The sequence below is a fragment of the Colias croceus genome, chromosome 6 (genome assembly GCF_905220415.1).
Source record: "Colias croceus chromosome 6, ilColCroc2.1".
NCBI lineage: Eukaryota > Metazoa > Arthropoda > Insecta > Lepidoptera > Pieridae > Colias > Colias croceus.
In genome coordinates, this window is record NC_059542.1 from 2,192,067 (window position 1) to 2,216,970 (window position 24,904).

At 32.5% G+C, this 24,904-nt stretch overlaps 5 protein-coding genes across 5 annotated transcripts; 1 reads left to right on the top strand and 4 right to left on the bottom strand.

The window, feature by feature from the left end:
* Nucleotides 1-3,509: 3,509 nt before the first annotated feature.
* Nucleotides 3,510-5,287, bottom strand: LOC123692610 (catalase-like). The gene is made up of 2 exons (XM_045637372.1): nt 5,150-5,287; nt 3,510-4,949 (listed from the first exon to the last, which is right to left on the bottom strand). Exons 1-2 carry the CDS (start codon nt 5,285-5,287, stop codon nt 3,510-3,512), a joined length of 1,578 nt encoding a protein of 525 aa, XP_045493328.1.
* Nucleotides 5,288-6,551: 1,264 nt separating this feature from the next.
* Nucleotides 6,552-9,680, bottom strand: LOC123692613 (catalase-like). Its single transcript, XM_045637376.1, has 3 exons — nt 9,627-9,680; nt 8,302-8,382; nt 6,552-8,075 (listed from the first exon to the last, which is right to left on the bottom strand). The coding sequence occupies exons 1-3, from the start codon at nt 9,678-9,680 to the stop codon at nt 6,639-6,641; spliced, it is 1,572 nt and encodes a 523-aa protein (XP_045493332.1). The 3' UTR covers nt 6,552-6,638.
* Nucleotides 9,681-9,920: 240 nt separating this feature from the next.
* LOC123692614 (catalase-like) lies at nt 9,921-11,719 on the bottom strand. The gene is made up of 2 exons (XM_045637377.1): nt 11,454-11,719; nt 9,921-11,357 (listed from the first exon to the last, which is right to left on the bottom strand). Exons 1-2 carry the CDS (start codon nt 11,544-11,546, stop codon nt 9,921-9,923), a joined length of 1,530 nt encoding a protein of 509 aa, XP_045493333.1. The 5' UTR covers nt 11,547-11,719.
* Nucleotides 11,720-12,432: 713 nt separating this feature from the next.
* On the bottom strand, nt 12,433-14,526 carry LOC123692525 (catalase-like). The gene is made up of 2 exons (XM_045637285.1): nt 14,261-14,526; nt 12,433-13,949 (listed from the first exon to the last, which is right to left on the bottom strand). The coding sequence occupies exons 1-2, from the start codon at nt 14,354-14,356 to the stop codon at nt 12,507-12,509; spliced, it is 1,539 nt and encodes a 512-aa protein (XP_045493241.1). The 5' UTR covers nt 14,357-14,526; the 3' UTR covers nt 12,433-12,506.
* Nucleotides 14,527-16,454: 1,928 nt separating this feature from the next.
* On the top strand, nt 16,455-24,390 carry LOC123692505 (dnaJ homolog dnj-5). Its single transcript, XM_045637260.1, has 9 exons — nt 16,455-18,187; nt 19,009-19,175; nt 19,974-20,091; nt 20,594-20,747; nt 21,481-21,605; nt 21,986-22,088; nt 22,435-22,536; nt 22,881-22,987; nt 23,185-24,390. Exons 1-9 carry the CDS (start codon nt 16,647-16,649, stop codon nt 23,321-23,323), a joined length of 2,556 nt encoding a protein of 851 aa, XP_045493216.1. The 5' UTR covers nt 16,455-16,646; the 3' UTR covers nt 23,324-24,390.
* Nucleotides 24,391-24,904: the final 514 nt, after the last annotated feature.

The following is a 24,904-nucleotide window of genomic DNA, read 5'->3' on the forward strand; positions in this document are numbered from 1 at the left end:
TAATTCTCGCGTAATTGGATAACAAATATTCAAAACAAGCTTTCGCATTCATAATTATTAAACAGTATTTTAAGTGCATGTTTAATATGATATTGTACAAAGTAAGCTTGACCTAGCTGTTTCCACGAGATAACTCTCATCTGTGAAATGGTTTAAATGCCTTTTGTTTTTCTCAAATCCTATTGTTAAATTAAGGCTAATACCTCTTTTATGTTTTTGTGTGATTGTATCACTTTCTTCGCTCTATGAACTGTTGTTAATTTCTAAATTCGGTTTTGTGCCAGTTTCCTTATTAGCATTAATTACTTACTAGTCGCATTACCTTAATTGAATACCTGCGTAAGTTCTTTTTATTTTAGGAAAAATACAGCTGTCAATTGAGGCTTTTATTACATAGTATTATCACAAACATCCTGCATAGGTCCTTAGTAACCTGTCAATAAATGCATAAAAATAATCGGTTCGTTTTTCGATGATAGCCTTTGATGGATAACTTTTATAGCAGTTCCAGTGTAGGTATGTAATAAAGATAGAATATTTTCAGCGCCGTCAAACGAAATTGCAAAACTAGACAATTGTTTATAGGTAAACTATGTACAAAACTGAAATAAGTGCCTATTAAATCTCCAATAGTACCTACTTAAAATAGCCCACGCATGGAATTGACACTCCAGTGTTGTCGCAATTCGCTCGACATAATCTGCTTTAAACGACTAGGCCCATAGCCATATCAATACATTAGGAATGTAAGACCAATCAATTGTTATTTCTTACGTATTCACTTGCACGACTCCGAATGCTATTTACAATGAGGTAACTAACGGTTAACGATCTGAAAGGATTGTATGGCTTAATGTAATGAAGGCAAAGTTCACATTTTTTGCATTATTGGTTTAAGTATTATCATTAGTGATCGGAAAATTACTGTAACTATGCTTATGTAACTTGTGATACATATAATTACGAAATTATTTGCACATGGCTATTTGCAAATCTAAATGGCATCGTTATCTATTTTCATTGTTATTTTATTTACCTATTTATTGCTCATTTGAATTTCAATCAGCCTAAGTATTTTGAGACATCTAATTCAATGTTGATTAAAATAGATGACATAAATAGTTTTTTATTCACAGATAACAAAACAATTGAGTTAACGAAAACATTAAAAATATTAATAACGCATTGTGGTTATGCCACAATAAGTTAAGATACCCATCTTCAGTCGGTAATGGGGAAGGCGTGACAGTTTCACATAGATTGTTTTACGTATGCAACAAATGGGGATCCCTTCATTGCGAGTTAGTGTACCGTCAGCAAGTTAAATAATTCTATTTAACTTGTAGGTTAACGATATGCTATATTTTAATGGAAAATTAATAAAAATATTTGTCAGTCCTATTGTGTATAGTCAACCTTTTTAATAGGTAAAGACTAAAGATTAGCAATATTGTCACTACACCTAGGCATAGCAATTGATAGGCTTCGTTAAAATAATGGCTTATAAAAAAAGTATTACAATTCATTTATTCATAGGTAAGGTAATTAAAAACCTGCAAACGTATGTTCTCTTATCTCTAACACTAACACCATTTTATTTTAAGTTAGCTTAATAGATTTCTCTACGATAAATGATTATTCTATACTAGAAATCAGTTCAGATTGCATGAAAGATAATCATCGGACTGCAGTATTTCACTTCCGTTCATACAAAAAGTCACAAGCTTTATTGATTCATTGACATATGCATTGAAATGATTCTTAGTATATCTGTTTTTCTGGTATATAGATGGATAATCTGTTTTTCTGTCTGTACCAGAGTCTTCCGGTGCGTTGCACAACGTACCGCAAACGCTCTGTTTTCACTAGAAAGCTGGATTTGATATGTGTAACACTAGATATTGGATCGAAATCATTCCATTCCTTTTTACATATCGAGAAAGATATCTTGTAACTCATCAATTGTTAAGTCGTCTCCTCTGTGCGATTGAGGATAATAAACATTCAAAACAATAAGATCTAAGACGAACCTATTCGACAGTAGAGGCTATATTTGGAAAAATTTATTGGGTAAACCCCCAACACTATTTTGACTGACCGGTTGGCTTGGTTGGTAGTGGCCCTGCCTTCCAAGCTAGAGGTCGTGGGTTCGCTATTATTTGTATGATGTTTGCTCTGTGTCTGGGTGTTAATTATCTATACATAAGTAGATATTTAAAATTATATATGTATGTTTATCAGCCATCTGGTTTTCATAACACAAGCGAAAGCTTGGTATAGGATCAGATCGTGCCGTGTGTGAAGATTGTCCTGAAATATTTATTTATTTATTATTTTTTTCAATTACGCAGTTTGATATTTAATTTAGGTATTTCTGTGAATGATATAATCTAAGTATCGTGTTTATCTAAGTTTTTTTCTGTCTATGCAGTATGCCGTCTTTGCAAGTTTCCTTATTTAAATTTTACTTTTTACGAAAATTAGTTCATTATGAATGACTGAAATTAAAAAAGTAAGCACAGCTGCACTGGATAAGCTTTTGGAAAACTTTCGCTCTTATTTTTATTAACTAGTTCTGCAAGAATAAAAATATAGTTAAGGGCATATTTTCCAACATAGTGAATAAATACAAAATGGTTAAGCCGTTTCAGAGGATTTCAAACACTGAGTGACATGAGAAATGAGAATTAACATGCGCATATATTCATATTATGCGTAATTCGTATGCAATAGATTCAATTGTCTTATCATTAATGACATAGAAACTTTTGGACCAGTAATTATTATTTATCTATGACGCATAGTTTTATGAGTAAAATACTAGACACGTTTTATGTGTTAGCACCGTCCATGGTTAGCACTAAGCACTTGAGACTTGCATTACACTCGTAAATTGAAACCTTAATTTATGGTTAAGCAACAGACATAATATATATGGCTATAATATGATTCCATAAAAAGTTCAATATTAAAATAATCGTAATCAACTATAGTTACTGTTTAGTAAAGAATGATAGTATTATTTTATGTAATTAAATAGTACAGATTTTTTAATAAATACGTTAAGGATACCAGATAAAAAGGTCTACCCAGATTGAATCGAAGCGAAGATACCTATGTAATATAACCCAATAATGTTCATTAAGTTGACCGATTGAAAATTAATATTTTTAAGTTTAATTACAATACAACGAAAGCTATTAAGTGTTAGGTACACTATTATGTAAACAATTTTTGTATCCGAAGTAGATGTTTTTTGAAATGAACACAATGTTTTCACATCTTTGTTCAAAATGTACAACCACGTACAACATTAAAGCAAAACAATATGATTGACGTTTCATTGCTTTAATTAGCTTGTAAGTTGTTGATCAGTAATTAAAAAAACTACGAGGAAAAAGTAAAATAACATTATTTATTTTGGTGAGATTTTAATAAAAAGTAAAACTGTTTAAATCTAGAGATTTTATCTCAAGTATGACTACTGTTTCTTCTAATTATAATACATACTAATCGAACTTGATATTGCAGGTCGGTGACTTTTTAAATTCTTTTAAACCTTCTGAAATTCTATCTCCAAGTTCTGAGTGAATCCGGGTAAATATTGCTACAGCTCGTTCTTGTAAAAATTGTACAGCATTTCCTAAACTATTGACTATATTACTTATTACAAGTTCTTTTTCCTCTGCAGACATTTCTTCATATATTTCTGCCGTTTGGTCAAAATTGTCATAGTTACGTTCAACAATTTCTATTAATTCTGATTTATTCGCGTCAACATATGCCTTCGGTCCATTGAAGGAATTATGTAAATAATTAGGCATACCTTGCCCATTGTCACCAATGGGTGCTTCACCATCCTTATTATAAGTGTTCACTATACTTCTGTAAGGACAATTCACTTTTATATTTTGAAAGTTGGTACCTAATCGATTATATTGAGCTTCTCTGTATGCTAACCTCCTTGCTTCAAACAATTTGTCCACACCACCATCTATTCCAGGCACTAAATTAGCAGGACTGAACGCCAATTGTTCAATTTCAGCGAAATAATTTTCCGGGTTTTTGTTTAGTACTATACGGCCCACTGGTATTTTTGGATAAATATTAAATGGAATTCGTCGTGAAGTATCGAAAATATCTAATGTTGAGTTCATAGCTTCTTTAAATGGTATGACCTGTATCTCAAATTTATAACTTACTAATTTACCACATGCAATAGCTTCATACAAATCTCTAGTGAATGAGTCGGGATCAATAGAGTCCAACTGACTCGCTTCTTCTGAACTTAAATACTTCACTCCAGCTTCTGGCGTCAAATAGAACCGTACAAAATAAATTTTACCTTCTTTATTTTGAACTTGATACGTGTGAATCCCATATCCAGGCATGTAACGATACCCCCTATAAATACCGGCGTATCCTGATAACCATAAATGAATACCTAAGCCCTGGTAGTATCGAGTAAGACAATCCCATTCCATATTAGGGTCACGAGTATTTGTAACTGGATTGTTTCTTCTGCACCTGGCGAAACCAGGAAATATAATAGGATCACGGTAAGGAAACACAGGCAAACTTCCCCCAACGATATCAAAATTTCCCTCCTTCGTGTAGAATTTCACGGCAAATCCACGGCCCTGTCTAAAACTGTCACTGCCTCCTCTTGATAAGACAGTGCCAGATAATCTTACAGCAACGGGAGTCCGCTTACCCACTGTGTCCAAAAATTCCGATTTGATATATTGAGTTACATTATGTGTGACTTCAAAATATCCAAAGGCCCCTGCTCCTTTAGCGTGAGCAACTCGCTCCTGTATCCGCTCTCGAGCAAACCTCGTTATGGAATCCATAAAGAACTCATTGCCCATTAATCTCTTATTTAGTGTTGTAGTATCCCTTTGTTCAACCGGTGCGCCGTTACTGGTAGTTAGAAGAATATATCTGCCCTAAAATATAGATTAGTACAATCATAATTAGTGAGGTAAAGTTTCTAGCTCAATGTTTGCAATATTTCGAAGGATTGGTCTGACAATTAAAATTCTTTCACTATATGACATAGCTTTTATAATATTTAGATAACAATAAAATAAAATAAAAATCCTGCTACCATTCAATGTGAAGGTAATATTATTAATTAAAAACTCACAGCTGTTTCATTCTTAAATATGGCCATTTGATCTCGTACGGAATCTGAAGCTTCATCTTCACCATCCGTTGAAAGTATTGATATAACAAATATAGTCCATAAAATCAATAATGCATGTGTTCCAAATACTTTCTTCATCGTAAATTACTTGTAGGTTTAAGTTCTTTTCCCTACAACATAAAACCACTAGGACCAAAAAAAGATGAAAAGCAGTTCTAAATATATTTATGCTAAATAATTTTTAAAATAAAATGTTGGTAAAGTTTTTTTTACTTAAATCGTAAAAAAACCTGTAAATTTAATTCAAAAACAAAATTGTCACTCCATGAAATAGCAAATTAATATTAATTTTTATAATAATGATTAATTATTTTACTCTTATTATAATTATTATTGCTTATATCATCTGTACTTGTAACTTCATAAATATATAAAATAAAATTATATAAATGTAATCAATTACTACCTTTCTTAGAGTACCTATGTTAATAAAAAGCACGATCACATTCGCGAACGGTCCGTGTTCAAATATTACAAAATTTGCAAACTTGTTTTTTATCGTAACAAAGACTGTTTGATTAGTTTTTAGACAATTTAAAAACTTTAAGTCTGGTACTCACGAATTAAGTTCAATCGACACGATGTACTTTGTTTCTCTAGAATCAAAACGATGTATCTCCAAACATAAAAGAAAGTCGCTGCGTTGTGGCGCGAAAAAAGACAAACAAAAGGACACTATATTTAGCATAGTAAGCATATAATATATTTATTATATTAAAGTATGGATATTTAAATACAATATTTCGATGTATTTGCTACTCATTAGGATAGTGCACAAGAAAATAGCGCCTGTTGTAATTTTAAAGTAGCATATGTTTATTTAATTATTGTATGGTTTCAGAATTGCAAACATAGTGTTGAAATTTACATAGGTTTTCAAAAAAAATGAATTTAGTATGATGGTGATACCCTATACCTCAAATTTGATTAAACTCAATCAATGCTGTAAAATTAACCTGTAGTTTCCTACAGGTTTTGAAGGAAATTGTTTTGATTATGGTCATAGCATATTGCGTGAATCATATATAATTTGTTCTTCTTGTATCTAGATCATGGTCGGTAAATTACAATACCTACGATTCAAATTGGAGTAGTTAGTTACACATTGTCTAACAATATATTTACCTCTCTTCTTACGTTAGGCGTTTAAGTTTTTACAAAAATCGTGCAAAAATAGTGTTTTAAAATGTACTAAGACATATTTAAATTATATTTAAAAAAAAGCCGAATTGTAAGCACTGATGACGTGTTATTAACTAAGTTAAAATTATATTAGAAGTATAAAATCGTTTTCAGTCATTTTATTTTTAATTATATAACTATTCAAAATAAAAGCATGTATTTGCAGATAAAAATATATTTACACTAAGGTATTTGTAAATGTAAGGTCCTTTGTTTCAATGGGTACTTCATTAATTGTAATTTGAAACTATTTGTAAAATGATGCCCTTGTTATATTTGACATTAGCCCTTGTTCAATTCGATTACCAAAATCCGAATGAATAATTGTAAAAATATTGACAGCTCTATCCTGAAGAATCTTTGAAGCTGAACCCAAACTATACAATATATTATCAATAAGGTTATCCCTTTCCTCGTCTGTTATACCATTAAGGTAAAGGTCTCTTATTTGTTCAACATTATCGGAGTCTTGTTGTATTATCTCAATTAACTGAGAACTATTTAAATCTTTGTATGGAACTGGTCCATTAAACGAATTAGGAAAGTAATTAGGTGTATCCTTCCCATTGGCTTTCACCGGTGGTACTCCATCACGATTGTAAGTTAAAGGTTTACTTTGGAATGGACAATTTACTGGGATTTTATGAAAATTTGCACCTAAACGATAATACTGTGCATCTCGGTAGGATAACCGCCGTGCTTCAAACAACTTATCAACTCCACCCAAAATCCCAGGAACAAGATTTGCTGGATTGAATGCTAATTGCTCTATATCAGCGAAATAGTTATCTGGGTTCCTATTTAATACCATTTGCCCGACGGGATGTAAAGGATATGTGTCTAGAGGAAGAATTTTTGTTACATCGAAGACATCGAATTTTGCATTTTTTACATCTTCCAAAGATAAAATCTGTACAGATAAATTCCAGGTTGGATATTCACCATTTAAAATAGATCCATACAAATCGCGTGTGTTATAATCGGCGTCTTCAGCACCAATTTTTCTAGCTTCCTCAGCACTTAAATTTTTTATGCCACTATTCGGCACAAAGTGAAACCTTACAAAATAACTTTCACCATTATCATTCACTACTTGAAATGTATGTATACCAAAACCAGGCATATGACGATATCCATCAGGAATTCCCCTGTCACTAAATATCAACAAGAATATATGCCAGCTCTCTGGACGAAGGGTTAAAAAATCCCATAAAGAATTTGCGTCAAATACATTTGTAGCGGGATTCTTTTTTACAGCATGAACGAATGTAGTAAAAAATAGGGGATCTTTTATAACAAACATTGGAGTGTTAAAACCCGCTATGTCGAAATTTCCTTCTTCTGTGTAGAATTTAACAGCAAAACCGCGTGCGTCCCTAGAAGTATCACTACCGCCTCTCTCGACAATAATTGGTGAAAATCTTGCCGCAATTGGTGTTCGCTCGCCGATTGCACTGAAGAGCTTGGCTTTACAAATGTGTGTTATATCGTGAGTTACTTCAAAATATCCGAATGCTCCTCCAGCCTTTGCATGTACCAATCTTTCAGGGATACGCTCGCGAGAGAGATGCGTTATAGAATCCATGAAATATTCGTTAAACAACAATCGATGGTTTAACGAAATTGATGCATCACTATACCTCACTGGTGCACCGTTGCTTGTTGTCATAATGCCAATAGGTCCCTGTAGAAATAAAATTTTTTAAAGTGCAGGAATAAATATTTTAAAAATATGTTTAGTGCTGGAATTTGATAGAATTTATGTTAAAAGAAGAAGTTTTCTAAGCGCAAGAATATCTTAACTATATGAATGTAATGTATTGTTGAACACACCAAACTGTCTAAATAAATCTCCAAAACATTATAGTTATGCCTAATAAAAAAGAAATTTACTTCAGGTTACTACTTACTGCAGTTTTTTCCTTAAATGATAAAAATTGGTCCAGAGGATCATACTGTGAAGCTGTTATGGGAATAAATAAAATTATTAACTTTAACATTATTTACAATAATTTGTACTTATTTTATAATTTGAGTAAACAGACCCTTTTATAATGCGCTCTCACGTAAATAAACCGCAGCACTAAGGGAATTGCATCTTGCAATGCTTATTAAATACAATTTCATTGGTTTTATTTTTCATAACGTTTTATTATTTGCAATTTTCAACGCGCTGTTTTATCTATGTTATTTTCTTGATTCTACGGGCGTTATGTATTTAGACTTGGAATTAACTGTTAGGACAAACTTGCTTAAAAAGTTAATTTTCTCGCTCTGGCAAAATATCATACAGACACAACATTTGAATAAATGAAGGAATGAAAATTGAAAGTTCGTCAATTATTATTATTATCGCACTTCAAGTGAAAAAATGAGTAGCAAAGACTAAAATCAAAATGTGTCACTAATTTGTTTTAAGAATAACATACTCGTATATTGGATTATTTTACTCACCATGTAAAAATCATGAAAGAAATAAAAGAATAGGCATACATTTTAATGAATATTTAATAATGAATATAATAGTGTCCTCTCATAACATGATAACATAATTTAAATTAAGGAATTTTCTCTGTACATCATCAAATGACCTTTGATATCTTTTTGATAAAATTTAACTCCCAAATTGAACAAAAATATCTCTTAGATTTATAACTATAAAAGAGCACTGATTTTAAAAATGTGGCGTATTGTATATTGTATCATAGATAAGTAGATTAAGTCAAACTGTAAGCTGTGTAGTTTTCAAATAAATAAATAAATAAATAAATAAGTACTACGGAATCGTGTATCCTGCCTCTCGAAAGATTACAGTCACAGCCATTCAGACAGTCACGCTATAACTTAGGCTGGTTGCAGAGCTTGACCGACCATCAGTGCGTACCGTCCGCGTCGGTCCTGACGATATGCATCAACAATGTGTATGAATATGACACTAATACGCATGGTCGGTCATACAATACGCGTGCGTATGGTCGGTCTAGCTATGAACGGTTTTATGAATTTCCATACATAATATGACAAGCGCGACTGACGTACGCACTGATGGTCGGTCAAGCTCTGCAACCAGCCTAAGCAATATGTATAAAATAAAAGAAGTTCCTAATTCAGAAAGTCAATCAAAAGTCATTTTCAAGCAAAGTCAATTGATTTCCTTATTGTCAGACATATTGCATTACACATTGGTAATTAAAAAGCAATAAATAAATTAAGCCTAAAGTACATAATTACATACTTCACTGCACGCTTGACCTGTATGTATCGATGTACATGAATATTTACACGTCATTTTCAAGACCGGTAATAATCTATTGACAAAAAAAATTGCATAAACAGCAGTGGATTAAGTAATTATTATTAGTATTCACTATTCGTTATGTGGATCACAATTATTTTTGGGATTAAAAAGAGATCAATAATATTCTCGATATACGTAAAAATGTTCTATTACATTAGCTTACTGTAAGAGCTAGATTTCTTTACATGTCAGCCTATACTTATAAAATACTTATGAAGGCAATCTTCTTCTTCAGTAATCATTCCAATAATGCTTTGATGTGTTAGCAAGCAATCCTTGTTCTATTCTGCTACCAAGGTCTGGGTGAATAATATAAAAGATTTTGACTGCTCTTTCTTGAAGAAACTTGGCGGCAGAGCCCAAACTATATAATACATTTTCTACTAATCTGCTACGTTCCTCCGTTGTTATTTCATTGACGTACAATTCAGTTGCCTGTTCAAAATTGTTAGCGTCTTCTTCATAAATTCTCAATAGTTCTCCTCTTTTATGATCTACATACGGAACTGGTCCATTAAAGGAATTAGGATAATAATTAGGGGTGTCCTTGCCATTGTCCTTCACAGGCGGCTTTCCATCTCTGTTGTAAGCTAAATTTTTAGATTGTATAGGACAATTTACGGGTATCCTGTTAAAATTAGCCCCTAATCGATAATACTGAGCATCTCTGTAAGCTAATCTCCTTGCTTCAAACACTTTATCAGGTCCGCCTAAAATTCCTGGCACCAAGTTAGCAGGATTAAATGCTAATTGTTCAATTTCAGCGAAGTAATTTACTGCGTTTTTATTCAATACCATCTTTCCTAAAGGTCTAAGTGGATATTCATCTAGAGGTAGTACTTTTGTAACATCGAATACATTTATTCTTGCATTCTTAACGTCTTCTAATGTAAGCACTTGAATACTTACACTCCAACTTGGAAAGTCACCATTAGCAATAGATCTATACAAAGTTCTTGTATTGTAATCAGCATCTTCAGCACTTATTTTTCTTGCTTCTTCCGTTCGCAAATTTTTTATTCCTGCATCTGGCATAAAGTGGAATCGAATAAAATGCTTCTCTCCATGTTCATTAACAACTTCAAAAGTATGGATACCAAATCCTGGCATATGATGATATCCATCTGGAATGCCGCGGTCTCCAAACACTAATAAAAACATATGAAAACTTTCAGGTCGAAGTGTTAAGAAATCCCAAAGAGTATTGGCGTCGTACAAATTCGTAGCAGGGTTTTTCTTTTGAGCTCTCACAAATGTAGGGAATAATATTGGGTCATTGTATACATACATTGGTGTATTAAATCCAACAATATCGAAGTTCCCATCTTCGGTATAGAATTTCACTGCAAATCCACGTGCATCTCTTGAAGTATCACTTCCACCTCTTTCCACAACTACAGGAGAGAATCTGGCTGCAATTGGTGTTTTTTTACCTACCCTACTGAATAATTTGGCTTTACAAATGTGTGTGATATCATGTGTGACTTCAAAATATCCAAAAGCACCACCTGCCACTGCATGCACTATACGTTCAGGTATACGTTCGCGAACTAGATGCGTTAAAGAATCCATAAAAAATTCATTAAATATTAAGCGAGTATTTAGGGTGTTCGTGTCTTTATACTCGATTGGAGCTCCGGCACTCGTTGTCATAATTCCAATTGGCCCCTATAACAAATTAAATAACTTATATTAAAAAATTTTCATAACTTTAGTAATGTTATGAAGCACAAACAAGTTTAATTTTATATAATCTTAGCTTACCGACGTTTTTTCTTTGAATAGAATAATTTGTTGTCCTGGGTCACTCTTTGCACTCACAGTGGCTATCGCCATTATTCCTACCAACCAATACATATTTTAGTATGAAAACAATTATCACATTTTTGTTAAACCCTCAACAGCTCTCTAACAGATCAGTCACCGACTTTATAGTATTCTGAACACTGCGGCCTTGTTTTGAACTGACCAACTTACAAGTAATGCAACTATTTCGCAAATAGCCAAAAAATTGATCAATGTTTACGCGTTCAAATGTATCAACGGCACGCTCTTAATTTAATATAACAAAGGCGGAAAGGCCAAACGAAATGCAAAATTTTCCTATTCTTTCAATAGGATTAAAATTAGTAAACTTACACTTCATTTAAAATATTATTTTTAAATTTTATAAGTAGATATAGATCATTATGAAGACATTCAAATTTTCATTTTATCAATACTCTATATTTGTTTCCTGCACTTCCCTATTTATCTATAGATACAATATCCTTTTATTGTAAAAATATTATTCATGTATAAATTAAATATTAATCTTATTGACGTTTGTTTGAATTCATGATATACATCGAGTCTCGGTCTAATAAGTATGGAGAAAGAGCTAAACCAGCCAAGAAAAATGTTGCAATTGCATAATCTATTCAACGTAATATTACAATGTAAATAAATTATTTTCATTACATTGGTTACGTTTTGAATTAGTTATTTCGAACTCGGTGTCTAGCACTGAAGAACTGAGGTCATCTCAATATAACTTGAATGAAGTTTTTCTCAATAATTTATCCGTCGATTGTTTTATTCCTTGATATGAGAGCACGCAATTATGGATAAATGGCTAAAGCAGAAAAAAATAAAATGATTATGATGATCTAAAACGATGAACATACATTAGAAATTACAAATATATGGATGTATTATTAATTTATTATAAATAAAAAACAATAGTTTGCACACTTGCGTTTTTTAATATATTAAATTTTTTTTATTAGCACAAAAGAATGAAATAAGATTTAAATAATAAAATATTTAGGCATAACACTATTTTTTCAAATTCATATAATTTTCAGTCATATTTGATAACAAGCCTTGTTCTACTCTACTACCGAGATCAGGATGGATGGTAGATAAAAGTGTAATTGCTCTTGCTTGAAGAAATTTAGTCGCTGTCGCCAAGCTGTATAATATATTATCAATCAACCTTTCTTTCTCATCCGCTGACATTTGATTCTGGTATAAATCTCGTGCTTGGTCAAAGTTATTAGGTTCATCCTCTACAATATCTATTAATTTAGTGGTATTATAATCCATGTAGGGAATTGGCCCATTGAAAGAATTTGGATAGTAATTCGGAATGTCCCTCTCATTGTCTCTCACAGGAGCAGTTCCGTCACGATTGTATGTTAATGGATGACCCATAAATGGACAATTAACGCGGATCTTATTGAAGTTTACTCCTAAACGATAATACTGCGCTTCGCGATATGCTAATCGCCTTGCTTCGAAGATTTTGTCAGCGCCTCCCAGTATACCAGGAACCAAATTTGAAGGGCTAAAAGCTAACTGTTCAACTTCGGCGAAATAGTTATCGAAATTTTTATTAAGAACCATTTGACCGATCGGATGTAAAGGATATTTGTCTAATGGGAGTACTTTTGTTACATCGAACACATTGAAATCCGCATTTTTCACATCTTCTAGTGTAAGTATTTGCAAAGACACCGACCATGAAGGAAAATCACCTTTAGCAATATCTCGGTATAAACCTCTTATAAGATAATCGCTATCTATTCCACTTATAATTCTGGCTTGTTCCGCATCCATATGTTTAATTCCAGAATTTGGTAGGAAATGGAATCTCACAAAGTAATATTCACCAGCTTCATTTACTACTTGATAAGTATGAATATTAAAACCTGGTAAATTTCGAATCGCATAAGGTATACCTCTATCGCCGAAAACCATTAAAAATATATGCATGGATTCAGGACGCTCGGTTACGAAATCCCAAAGCATGTTAGAGTCAAACAAATTTGTAGCTGGGTTTCTTTTCTGTGAGTGTGTGAATGTCGTGAAATAGATAGGATCTTTAATAGAAAACATGGGTGTATTGAATCCGACCATGTCAAAATTTCCATCTTCTGTGTAGAATCTTACAGCAAAACCTCTTGCGTCTCTGTAAAGGTCACTTCCTCCTCTCTCAGGATTAATCGGAGAGAAACGAGCAACTATTGGAGTTTTTTTCCCAACAGCACTGAATAGTTTCGCCTTACATATATTTGTTATGTCGTGGGTCACTTCAAAATAACCAAAAGCGGCAGCTCCCTTTGCGTGAACGAAACGTTCCGGGATACGTTCTCGTATAATGTGTGTGATAGAATCCAATAAGTATTCATTAAACAGGAACTTGGTATTTAAAGAACTAGATACCTCTCTATAGGGAACTGGCACACCATTACTTGTCGTCATTAGTCCGATAGGCCCCTGAAAATAATACGTAGTTATGTTTATTGTATAAAAATAGCGTGCGTATTTTTTTGGATCACTAGTAAAATTTTTGAAAAATAAAGAAACTTATAACCCGGGTGGAGCCGGAGCGAACAGCTAATACTATATACATACAAAGCCTAATGAATATCTTTACTTTACCCTTTATTAATTATTATGTAAATAATACTGGGTCCCATTAAATATAACAGGGTTTAAAATTATGACTTTTTGTTATAATAATTGTGATTTAGCGTAGTAGGTATTATGAATATTAATAAAATACTGTCAGAAAAATCAGATCCTACCTTAGTCCTTTCTTTAAATGCTGGTAATTGTTGTGCAGGGTCATCATCGAAAGCTATCACAACAATCGAAAATAACAAAAATAAAAGTCGAAACATATCCTTCTACCAAATCTCCCTTAGTAATGGATATAGGTGCTGTCAGCTGACAGCGAATATTTTCTCGCTTGTAAAATATATTCTAATTTCTAACCACTAGAATTACAGAACGATGCAATAAATATAATTATTAATTGGTATTTGCCGATACTAAGGAACTACAGACTATAGTTAGCTCTACACCCTACTCGCAACTGACTTAGTATCGTTTACAAAGTGAGAACGCAATTGGCCGAATCATATATTACAATAATTAAATATAATTACCTCTACACTCTATTTATTATATGAAATGCTGCAGGCAAACTTTAATAATATAACAGACATGATTTAAAAATAAAAAATAAACCTTCCTCCTCGACCCTGCGGTCAACTCTTGAAAACACCTCCGAAAAACACTAAATAATAAAAAAATATATATGTTATATTACTACCTGATAAACCGTTTAGCTCGCATATTATTTAATAACACCTACCTTGATAGGTAATCAATTGTTTTTCTTCAGATGAATTATATAATGTGTATTTATGTATTATATATTATATTGTTACCTGCTATACTTACTAGTTAGGTATGTAATAAAAATACATTTTCACGTAGTAATATCTACGTGGGAAGTCAATCGAAAGATATCTACGGCTTACTCAGTGAACTATATTGGTAATCTCGCAAATATCGCTATTTTTGCTTTTCCGTAGCATCAAGTTTGTTACAAAAGTCAGTTCATTAGCGGCGGTATAAACTATTTTTTTATACTACAATTAAGTGATTCTCCAATTATTACGTTCTAGTTGTACAAGTGTGAGGACAATGCAAACTTGATTGATTATGTACCTACTTAAAGGATATTGTTGATTATTATGATTGCTTGTCTAAAAATCTTACTCTTTAGTTTATAGACTATAAAGTGTATGATTCCACTTTCCGTGAATTATGCATGCATGAAATGAAATTAATTTATTCGCAAGAAAAGTGGTAATACATTGGTGGAACATGTTCTCTCAATTTCTCAATTCGCCAGTCTCAGCAAACGTACCTAGTGATTATATCCTCTTTGGTCTCTACTGGCATGCGAATGGTTAATACCTGTGGTTAATACGCCCTAAGTTTTAACGTTTGAATTTTTTGATGCAAATATGTAATAATTTATTTTAATTTGGTTTGAATCTGTCATCATCGTTAATAAAATGTTTATATAATTTATATTAAAATTTAACAAGCATACCTACATATTTTAAAGAAAGAAAGCTGGAAACTTTTAAGCGCTTAGCGGCTATGGTACCTAACTACCTACTACCTGTGCTACTACCTACCTAACTAGTAGCTTTTATTTAAAAATAGTGGGCTGTAGCTTGCATCCATGAATAAAATAATATGCAATGTGAATTAGTACTTAGGTACTTACTTGATTTTTACATTTTCTTTTACTTAAATATTAGGTACATTCATTTAATAAACACATTATAAAAAAGTATAATTTTCAGTCAAAACTACAAATTAATATATTTTTTTTTATGATATGATTATTAACCTATTTTAACTCTTGCTAAATTTTCTTTTTATAATTAATAACTAATAGATACCGAATAACTAGCTGCTTGCAGTTTACGTCAACAGGTCATCAATTTTATGTTTCAGCTGTGGTTACAGTTATCCCGTGAGTACGACCTAGTTAGTTACTTACATAATAATAATATTATGTTAGATAAAAATAAAATTAGGTTATATCTAAGTTACTAAGAAATATATTAATAAATTGAAACATAAAACATAGTAGGTACTCTAAGAATTGAAAGAATTTAGCGTAATAGTTGTATAATATGGACAACTGTAATAATTTATGAATTTATTCACCGAAGAACATTGGTCTGAGTGGCAGAGAACCGCTAGATGCAGGCAGCCGGTGAGCGGGCGGGGTGGAAATCTAACTTCTAAGTGGAATACCCTGAGGGAGGCCTATGTCCAGCAGTGGACGTCCCACGGCTGACACGACGAATAGCAACCACAGAGTAGGTAATGTCATTAAATCATGTAATATACTATCTGTGTATACTATACTAGCAACACGTAATCTTGCTGTTAGGTTATGTCAAAACTCTAATGAAATGTCAATGTCTAATGAACAATGTGAAATAAAGCGTCAAGTAATAAAATAACACATTCACGCGTTCCAAACTTATTTTATGTCGAAATCCAGTAACTGACACGATGTTAAATCCCTGAGTTATTTTAAAATATATTGTGCTACAGTTTTCAATACAGATTGTATTCAGTGACAATATCATAATAATGGCAAGGTCGCCGAAGGATGATCCGAGATTTAGCGACACTGCATGGAGCTATCAATGTGAAACCGGTGAAAAATGTGGCTTAAATGATATAAAAGGTCCAATTGCACCTAACGCAAACATTATAAACGAGAGTTTATATACAAACCCAAATTTCACCCCTGATGTTTACAAGAACCAATACAATATGCAAGCGGCAGACTGCGCTCCCAATAAGGAGGAAAATATTCCATTTAATGCGATGCCGAATATGAATCGAATGCAGCGGCAAAATTACGGTAACGCAATGCTTAATTTAGGCAATGGTCAACTAGTAAGAGTGTTTTATGATGAAAACAATCAACAGTTGATTTTCCCTATGTCTGGTCAGTATGAATTGTTTAGTAGTAACCAGGGTCCTTGCGACGTACCATTGCAGACTGCTCAGCCCCCTCATATGTTCACTCTGAACCAAGACTTCACTATGGGTCAAAATAATTTGCAACCTTCAACAGCCACAATACAAAATGCTGTTTACAATCAAGAAGGAATGACCCAAACCTCAAATCAACCTACTTCTAACTTCTTAAAGGAAGTATTAGGCAATTGGGAGCCTAACTCAAGTGGCACTTATTCACCATTTGGACAAAATTATCCTTTGAATCACCCTGATGCACCCTCCTTAAACATTTTGCCTCACACCCATATCAATGACATCAATACACCAATTAAACCAGAACATTCTCCCAAGAGAAATGAGAACAGTCCGTTAGCTGATACAAGCACAAAGAAACGCATAGTAGCAGAAGTAAAACCAATGCGTCCAAGCTACTCGGCTGTTCTCTCTAAGAACACTAAAACAACTAATGCAGAAACAATGAATAAGATTAAACCACAGAGTAATATAGAAACAAAACCAAGCAACAAACAACATTCTAAAAATGATAAACCCTTGAACAATATGAAAATTCAGAATAATGAAAACAAAAATAGGAATGACAAGAAACACAGCAACACTATATCCTCTGGTAGCGACTCGGGTGATATTAATGCTGATGATAATGAGAAGTGCCAAAAACCAACTAATAAAAAATCCAAAAATAGACGCAACAATATGTCTCGTAGATGGTCATCAATGGACGACGTCACTAACGAAGAGGAGCTCACGCCGAACCAAGAAAACGAGAGTCAATTTGTGTTCATCAAAAACCAGCCAGAGAAACAGAAAAAGGAGAAAAAAGTTGAGAAGACCAAGATGAGCGACAAAAATGTGGAAGAAGAAGACAAAGATGACGATGAGAATACACAATTTGTACTTCAAGATGGTCAGAATGACATTAAGGCTAAAAAGAAGAAAGAAATTCGTAGCTACCATAAAACAAAGCCCGTGCAGGATAAAAAGAAGACCACACAAACAAAAGTGCGTAGAAATAAGCCTGGTTATATAGGACTCGCTCAAAACTATTTGGAGCACTGGGGCGGCGCAACCTGGAAAGCACTTGTGTGGTTCCTGTACTTGCTGTCTGATGTCTGCCACATGAGCCTTCATCTTTCTTTTGACTTGTGAGTTGGTGATTTTAAAATGTCTTAAGTAATAACATACATGCACGCATTGCACTACCTTCTAAATACTAATGTCTATTTTTATTAAGTTTATCAACTAAACATAATTTTTCGCCATTTACTACCAATTTTTTTTACCTCAAACTCAGAAAAAAAAGTTAGTGGCTAGTAAAAACATCTTCATCATTTTCTTAAATTGATAATTAGTAACAAACAACAAGAGCTAATAGTTATCCTTTCAAATACAATCACTAGATAATTAGTTAATGAAAAAACCAATTTAAAGCCAATTACTGTTAACCATGTTTACTTTTATCTTATCTTACTCTTTCAATGTACTGTACACATTTATCCGCTTTTTATTCATATTTATCTATGATACAGCTTCTTCAAAATACATGAAAAGGAAAACTATATAAGACTATAATTAATTTTTTTTAGAATAGAGGGTAATTGGCTTTTTGAATATAGGTACTTGAAGTGAAACTTCTTTAGGTGCGTTGAGAGTAAAATTTCGTCATATCATGGAGTGGGGTGACGATTTTTGTATCTTTGAATGTCGCCAAAGAAGTTTCACTTCTGACATAATATGTGCTTGGCACACACACTCCTTTTTTTTTGTTGGTAGATTTATGGCAATGTAACTCACATATTGATCAAAGATACTAATTTTTGGGTGTAAATTTTTATTTCAGCTTCAATTTCAAGCTCTTTATTACAATCCTAACAATAAAGTTACCATACATACAAATTAAATTTTTACATTCTAGCAAAATAATATTTTTGCTTATTTATGTTTTGTTTTGTTTTGCTTTTTACAGATGCACATCGGTATTTACGCAGTCATACGTGAGTTGCCAAACAGTATGGCGCAGTAGCAAGGAATGGCTCTCAAAACTTCGCGACAACAAATATTTGATGTACATTGACAGGAAATTCGGACACACACGTTTCGCTTTTTGGAGACGACTGAAATGGTTTAGAAAAGGTGGGAAAAATTTAATTTTAAATTTTATTAATCTATATATTATAATAAAAATAAATAGCCAAATGTTAAGCACAAACCTCGAAATGGCTGAAACGATTTCGTTAGTTATTGTTTTATAATATTCCTTGAAATACGTGGATAGTTCTTATGGAAAAGAAAATGTAATCACGTACCACGAGCGCAGCCGGGACGGACTGCTAGTACATATTAAATTTAAAACAGAAACTATAGAAAACATGTTTTCAAGGTGCTTCATAATGGAAATACTATATAATTATTTTATCCTAAATCTTAATATATATAAATCTCGTGTCACAATGTTTGTCCTCAATGGACTCCTAAACCACTTAACCGATTATAATAAAATTCGCACACCATGTGCAGTTCGATCCAACTTGAGAGATAGGATAGTTTAAATCTCAAATCGTTTTAGAGAAAGCGGGCGAAGCCGCGGGCGGTAAGCTAGTACTTATATAAAAATAATACATTACAATCTGGGAACAATTTCTATTATAAGCACTGATAATGTTCATAATATGATTTGACACACATTTGTATGTAAGAGCTTATAATGTATTAAAAATAATAAAATCGCCTTTATCTAATCTACAACACTGTATTTCAACAATAATCCTATAGTTTTATAAAAATTCACTGAGTTTAGTTTTCCCTAAATTAGTCTAATGGTGTAAAATTATTCCGTTGTGAATATCTACACTGATTTTATATGATGATAAATATTTATATATATGATAATAAATAAAATTCTATAAATAAAAATACCTGTTTAATCTTCAGATAAAGACTGGGACAGTGACAATGAATCAAGCAAGCTTAACACCAACATACCGTTGCCAGCCACAGGAGAAGAAGCAATGAAAAGATTACTCGCTTGCCAAGGAAAAGACCCATATAGGTTTGCTATTTTGTTACCTTTAAATAAATGAAATCTTAGTAAAACTTCTCTTGAATGAATTTCGTAACTTTTTAGACCAACAAATTATTATAACATGTATTGAATAGTTATATTGTATTAATTTCACCTGGAAACTATATTTCCTTAACCATGACCAAACCACACCAAAATTATCTGTGTCTAATTTAAGAAAACTGAAAACTTGTCTATGTTGTTTCCTTTCGTTACTATGAATTTATTGTGACGTCACACTATGCGCGCCAAAATGACAAGCGTTAAAATTGTCTGTTTTCGTTGAGTTTTATGAATAATTTTTTCCCCCGAGTAAGGTGTTGTAAACTATCAGACAAAAATTCATACATATACCCTATTAATAAATGACACCGAAAATAGATTTATCTATGAACATCTTTCCAATACCTAAGTGTATGGTTACAACTTTCATTATAGGTTGTGCATTAGTACTTACACTCCTATAGCATATCTCGATCATTTTTTTCAGCATTTTAGGTGTGAGTGAAACGTGTACAGACGAAGAAATCAAACGCTACTACCGCCGGCAAGCTTTCCTCGTGCATCCGGATAAGAACCAGCAGCCCGGTGCCGAAGAGGCCTTCAAAATATTGCAACACGCTTTCGACCTTATTGGAGAGCCGGTAAGAGTGATAATTCTATAATAGTGTAATGACGAATGAGCGTATTACCACAGAATACATAATAGTAGCTAAACGCTACAGAAAGACGAAACGCAACGAAGATTGACAACATTAATCAAATTGACTTAAAGTAATTTTATTATTTTGGATTTGTGAGTATGGTTTTTCGTAGAAAATTGTTAGATATTGTGTTGTTTACGGATGTATTTCATCAGAAAAAACGCGAATTTTTTTTACGCTAGTCACAAATGTGACATCCATAAAGCGTTAACACACACATTTACAGTCTCAGTGTGACTGTCAAAACGATAATTTTGTATGGAGTGTCCGGGGTGTGGTATTACCACCAGCCCAGTATGAACGATATTTTATTGTTTTTATTTTCTTAAATTTGTCATAATTAGATTGACATTCTTGATTTATTGGGGAAGGAAAAATATTGAACTTTTCAATTCCTTATGTTTGGTTTTATTTCTCTCTTTTTTTTCTGTTATGGCAAGGAGATATAACTGTTTGCCAGTGTCAGTGCCATTTTCTCTCTCTTCTTGAGGTTTCGGGCCCAGAGAATATATTATAATATAATTGTGTAGAAAATTATGCCAATAACTACGAATCGGTCTATGTTTCTTTGCTTGCATTATTTTTTACTACAGATTTAATTTTAAGTTTTTTTGACAATAAAATATACAACCCATTCTTACGTATTAATTTTATTATTAATTAAAATTGACAGGAGCGTCGCGAGGAATACGAGCGCAAAGCGCAAGAGTCGCGGCACGTGGAGGCGGCGTGGAGCGAGTTCAGTGACCTCATCGCGCAGCTGCACGACAAGATGGAGTTCGCCGCCAATACTATCAGGTGATCATCACATATATCAATACTAATATTATGAATATGAAAATATATCAGTCTGTATCTCTTAGGATAATAATAAGGACTAATCTTCTTATGGACTAATTTTAAGAACTAATATGAAATTAAATTGTATGTCCCGTAATAACGTGAAATGCGTACAAGCGCAACTGACAAGAACACTCAAGGCTAGTGTGTACTTGCTGCGTACATATTATTATGTATTGTTATAGTTGCACTTGCACATGTACCTAGCTTGTACAATTTCTTATTGTCCAGCAGCTCATAAATACAAAAAACGCTTCATTAAAATTAAAGCCTAGAAATACCTTAATAATTTTTTCGAACCATTTTAACAAAATAATAAAAAAATATTATGTTTGTAGATGCACAAACTGCGGGCGTCGGCACAAGCGCGTGGCGACGGACCGGCCGTGCTACGCGGCGCGGTACTGCGCGCAGTGCAAGATACGACACTCCGCTAAAGAGGTTACTGTAACTTTGGTTTTTTTATTGTACATATAAAAGTGTATGTGATCAGGCATGGTGATGAATTAACCTAACTCTAACTTATAAGAGAAAAGTAATGGTCAGTTTTTCTACTGATTAGGTATTTTTCATGTAAACTTCCAAATGGAAATTAGAATCAAAGACATTATTATTTTTGAATTGCAACATACTATAAATTACATTATTTTTTTTTTTATACCTCTGAAACATCTTCTGAAAATTGTTTTCCGAAGATTTTTCGGATATAACCATTACCTCAACAGTTCATTTTATTTAATAGATATACTGGTGTTTCTTGTCATAAAGATATATAATTTGTTTCCAGGGTGACATCTGGGCCGAGTCTAGTATGTGGGGTTTGCTCGTGATGTACTACGCGTGTATGGACGGCGCCGTGTACCAAATAACAGAGTGGGCCACTTGTCAGGTGTGTAACAAGCTTTATTATTTACTCACTCAACTTATTAGTTAATTAAACAGTAACTAAACAATTCCATACAAAATTCAACTATAAACTGTCCTTAAATGTGTTTGTATAAATAACTACTAGTCGAAAAAAACACGCCAAAGCAAAATCAAGCTTATTACCAATACTTTAAAATGTTTTCACTATGCGTAGCAAAAAATATTTTTAAGCTAGCTAATCAATAGATAAAAAAATAAATTCAACCCTATTCCCATGTATTAAAGACGGTTTTACAAAACGTGAACTTTTTTATTATTGCTTTTTATTATTACCATAATATATAAAAAAATACTATAATTTTACAGAAGAAAAACTTGAAGCAACTGCGAGCGGACTGTCACATAGTGCAGTATAGGATCGTGCTCGGGAACAAAGCGGCGGCCGCTGATGTCAACCAGAGGCCCTCTACTGGGTAAGTTGATATTCATTTTTATTACTTTAGTCTTTCATACACTAAAAAAATCTTAAATCAAGGTGATTATGACTTTATATCTTCCAATTATGATCAAGTATTCCGTTATATATTTTGATGTTCGAATATTTAATAAAAGAGAACTTAATATTTTAACAATATGACTATATTTTAATATCGATTTTTATGATTTGCAGACACGATCCAAATCTCGAAGAATTTTTGAACAACCTGTACAACAAGTCCGGTGTATTTCCCAACACTGCCAACCCGAAACAACCTCCCACCGACACCGCGGAAGCGAAGAAACGACGCAATAAAAAACCTAAAGCTTAAAAAACATTAAAAAAATAATGGTTTGGCTTGAGCGCGCGAAATTTAAATTTAGAATACAGTTGAAAAGAGACCTGACATACCCCATAAATTATCTGTGAACAGTTGCCTTTGATAAAGAATATATATTGCAGAAAATAGATTGTATTCTATATAGTACTATATCTCAGAGCGAAATATACAAATTAGCCCTAAATGTGTTTAACTATAGAGAAAAGTTCTTATTTCAACTGCAGTTGCAATAATATTATAATCGCATATAATTTTTATGAAAAAAAGCTAATATCAAAAGTGGTTGATTTTTGGCCTTTTTTCTTTAGTATTTCATAAGCCAATCGAATATTGCTAATCTATATCACTTTAATTGCTTAAATTTCTTTATTATCTTTGTAATTATAATTATTTCTTACAAATAACAACAGTTAGTGTGTATTGAATAACGTTATATACTGTACAATGTTAACATAAAGATCACATTCATATTTTTGATGCTTATAATATTCTTCATTTAAAATATTTTCAAATGTTTATGTAAGTAGCATAAAGAGGAGTATTATTGCTAGAAATATTCACTTTGTAATAATCAATTTATTCATTATTATCATAAAAATCACCATAATATTATATGTAAAAAACACAGACACATTGAAAATCTCTTGAAACGTAATCATGCTTCTCTTTATGATAATTTATATTTACACCAAATAGTACAATGTCGTTTGCATTCATAATATTTAAATGTTAAAATTACCGTGATCGAGAGGTTGACTTTATTTTTGTGTGGTATTCATTATAAGCATATAATTTTTATTATAAGTCGACACTGAATGTTGTGATTTCAAAAAAATGTTCATTAGTTTTATAAAATACTCGAAGTGAGATTGAATACTGCATTGTCTCAAATTTGTTAGAGTATTAAAAAAAATAAAGCAATGTCGATTTATTATAAAATTGAGTGATTCGGAGCCGCACTGCCTTGAAGAGATTATATTAGGTTAGAGAGAGACCGCTGTACTAATTCATTGTGCGTAGGCGTTTGCGCTTCATATGTCAATAAACATGAAAGCATACTTCTGTTGTTTTATTTTTATTACTATTACTACCTAACCATTTTCCATTATTAACATTGCGTGCATATTATAAAATTAAAGTTTCCCGCCGCGTCCACTTACGCGATAAATTCAAATAAATACAGGTTACTGTACACACCAATTAATTTTTAAAAGTTAATTAATAGATACGTAACCCGAGACGCGTAAAGATCCTAATTAGGATCTCTTTCCCCAGTCGGGAAAAGCAAAAGAGTTGTTTTGACAATTAGTGTGAAAAGGACGCAATGTCGTGATTTGAATGCAGTGCTATGATTGGTCAATAAGTGACATTTGGCTTAAACTTATGCGTAGCAGAGAGTTACCAACTATCTCTTTCGTTCTTACTGTTTCAATAATTATGCTATTTCACCTCAGTCTATGAATGTGGTTAATAAGAATTGCGTACGTGTGCAGTCGCTCGCGACCAGCACAAATTTTTATGTTTTGTGAGCATATTAGTAATAGTAACAAATTAAAATCGGCCACATACTTT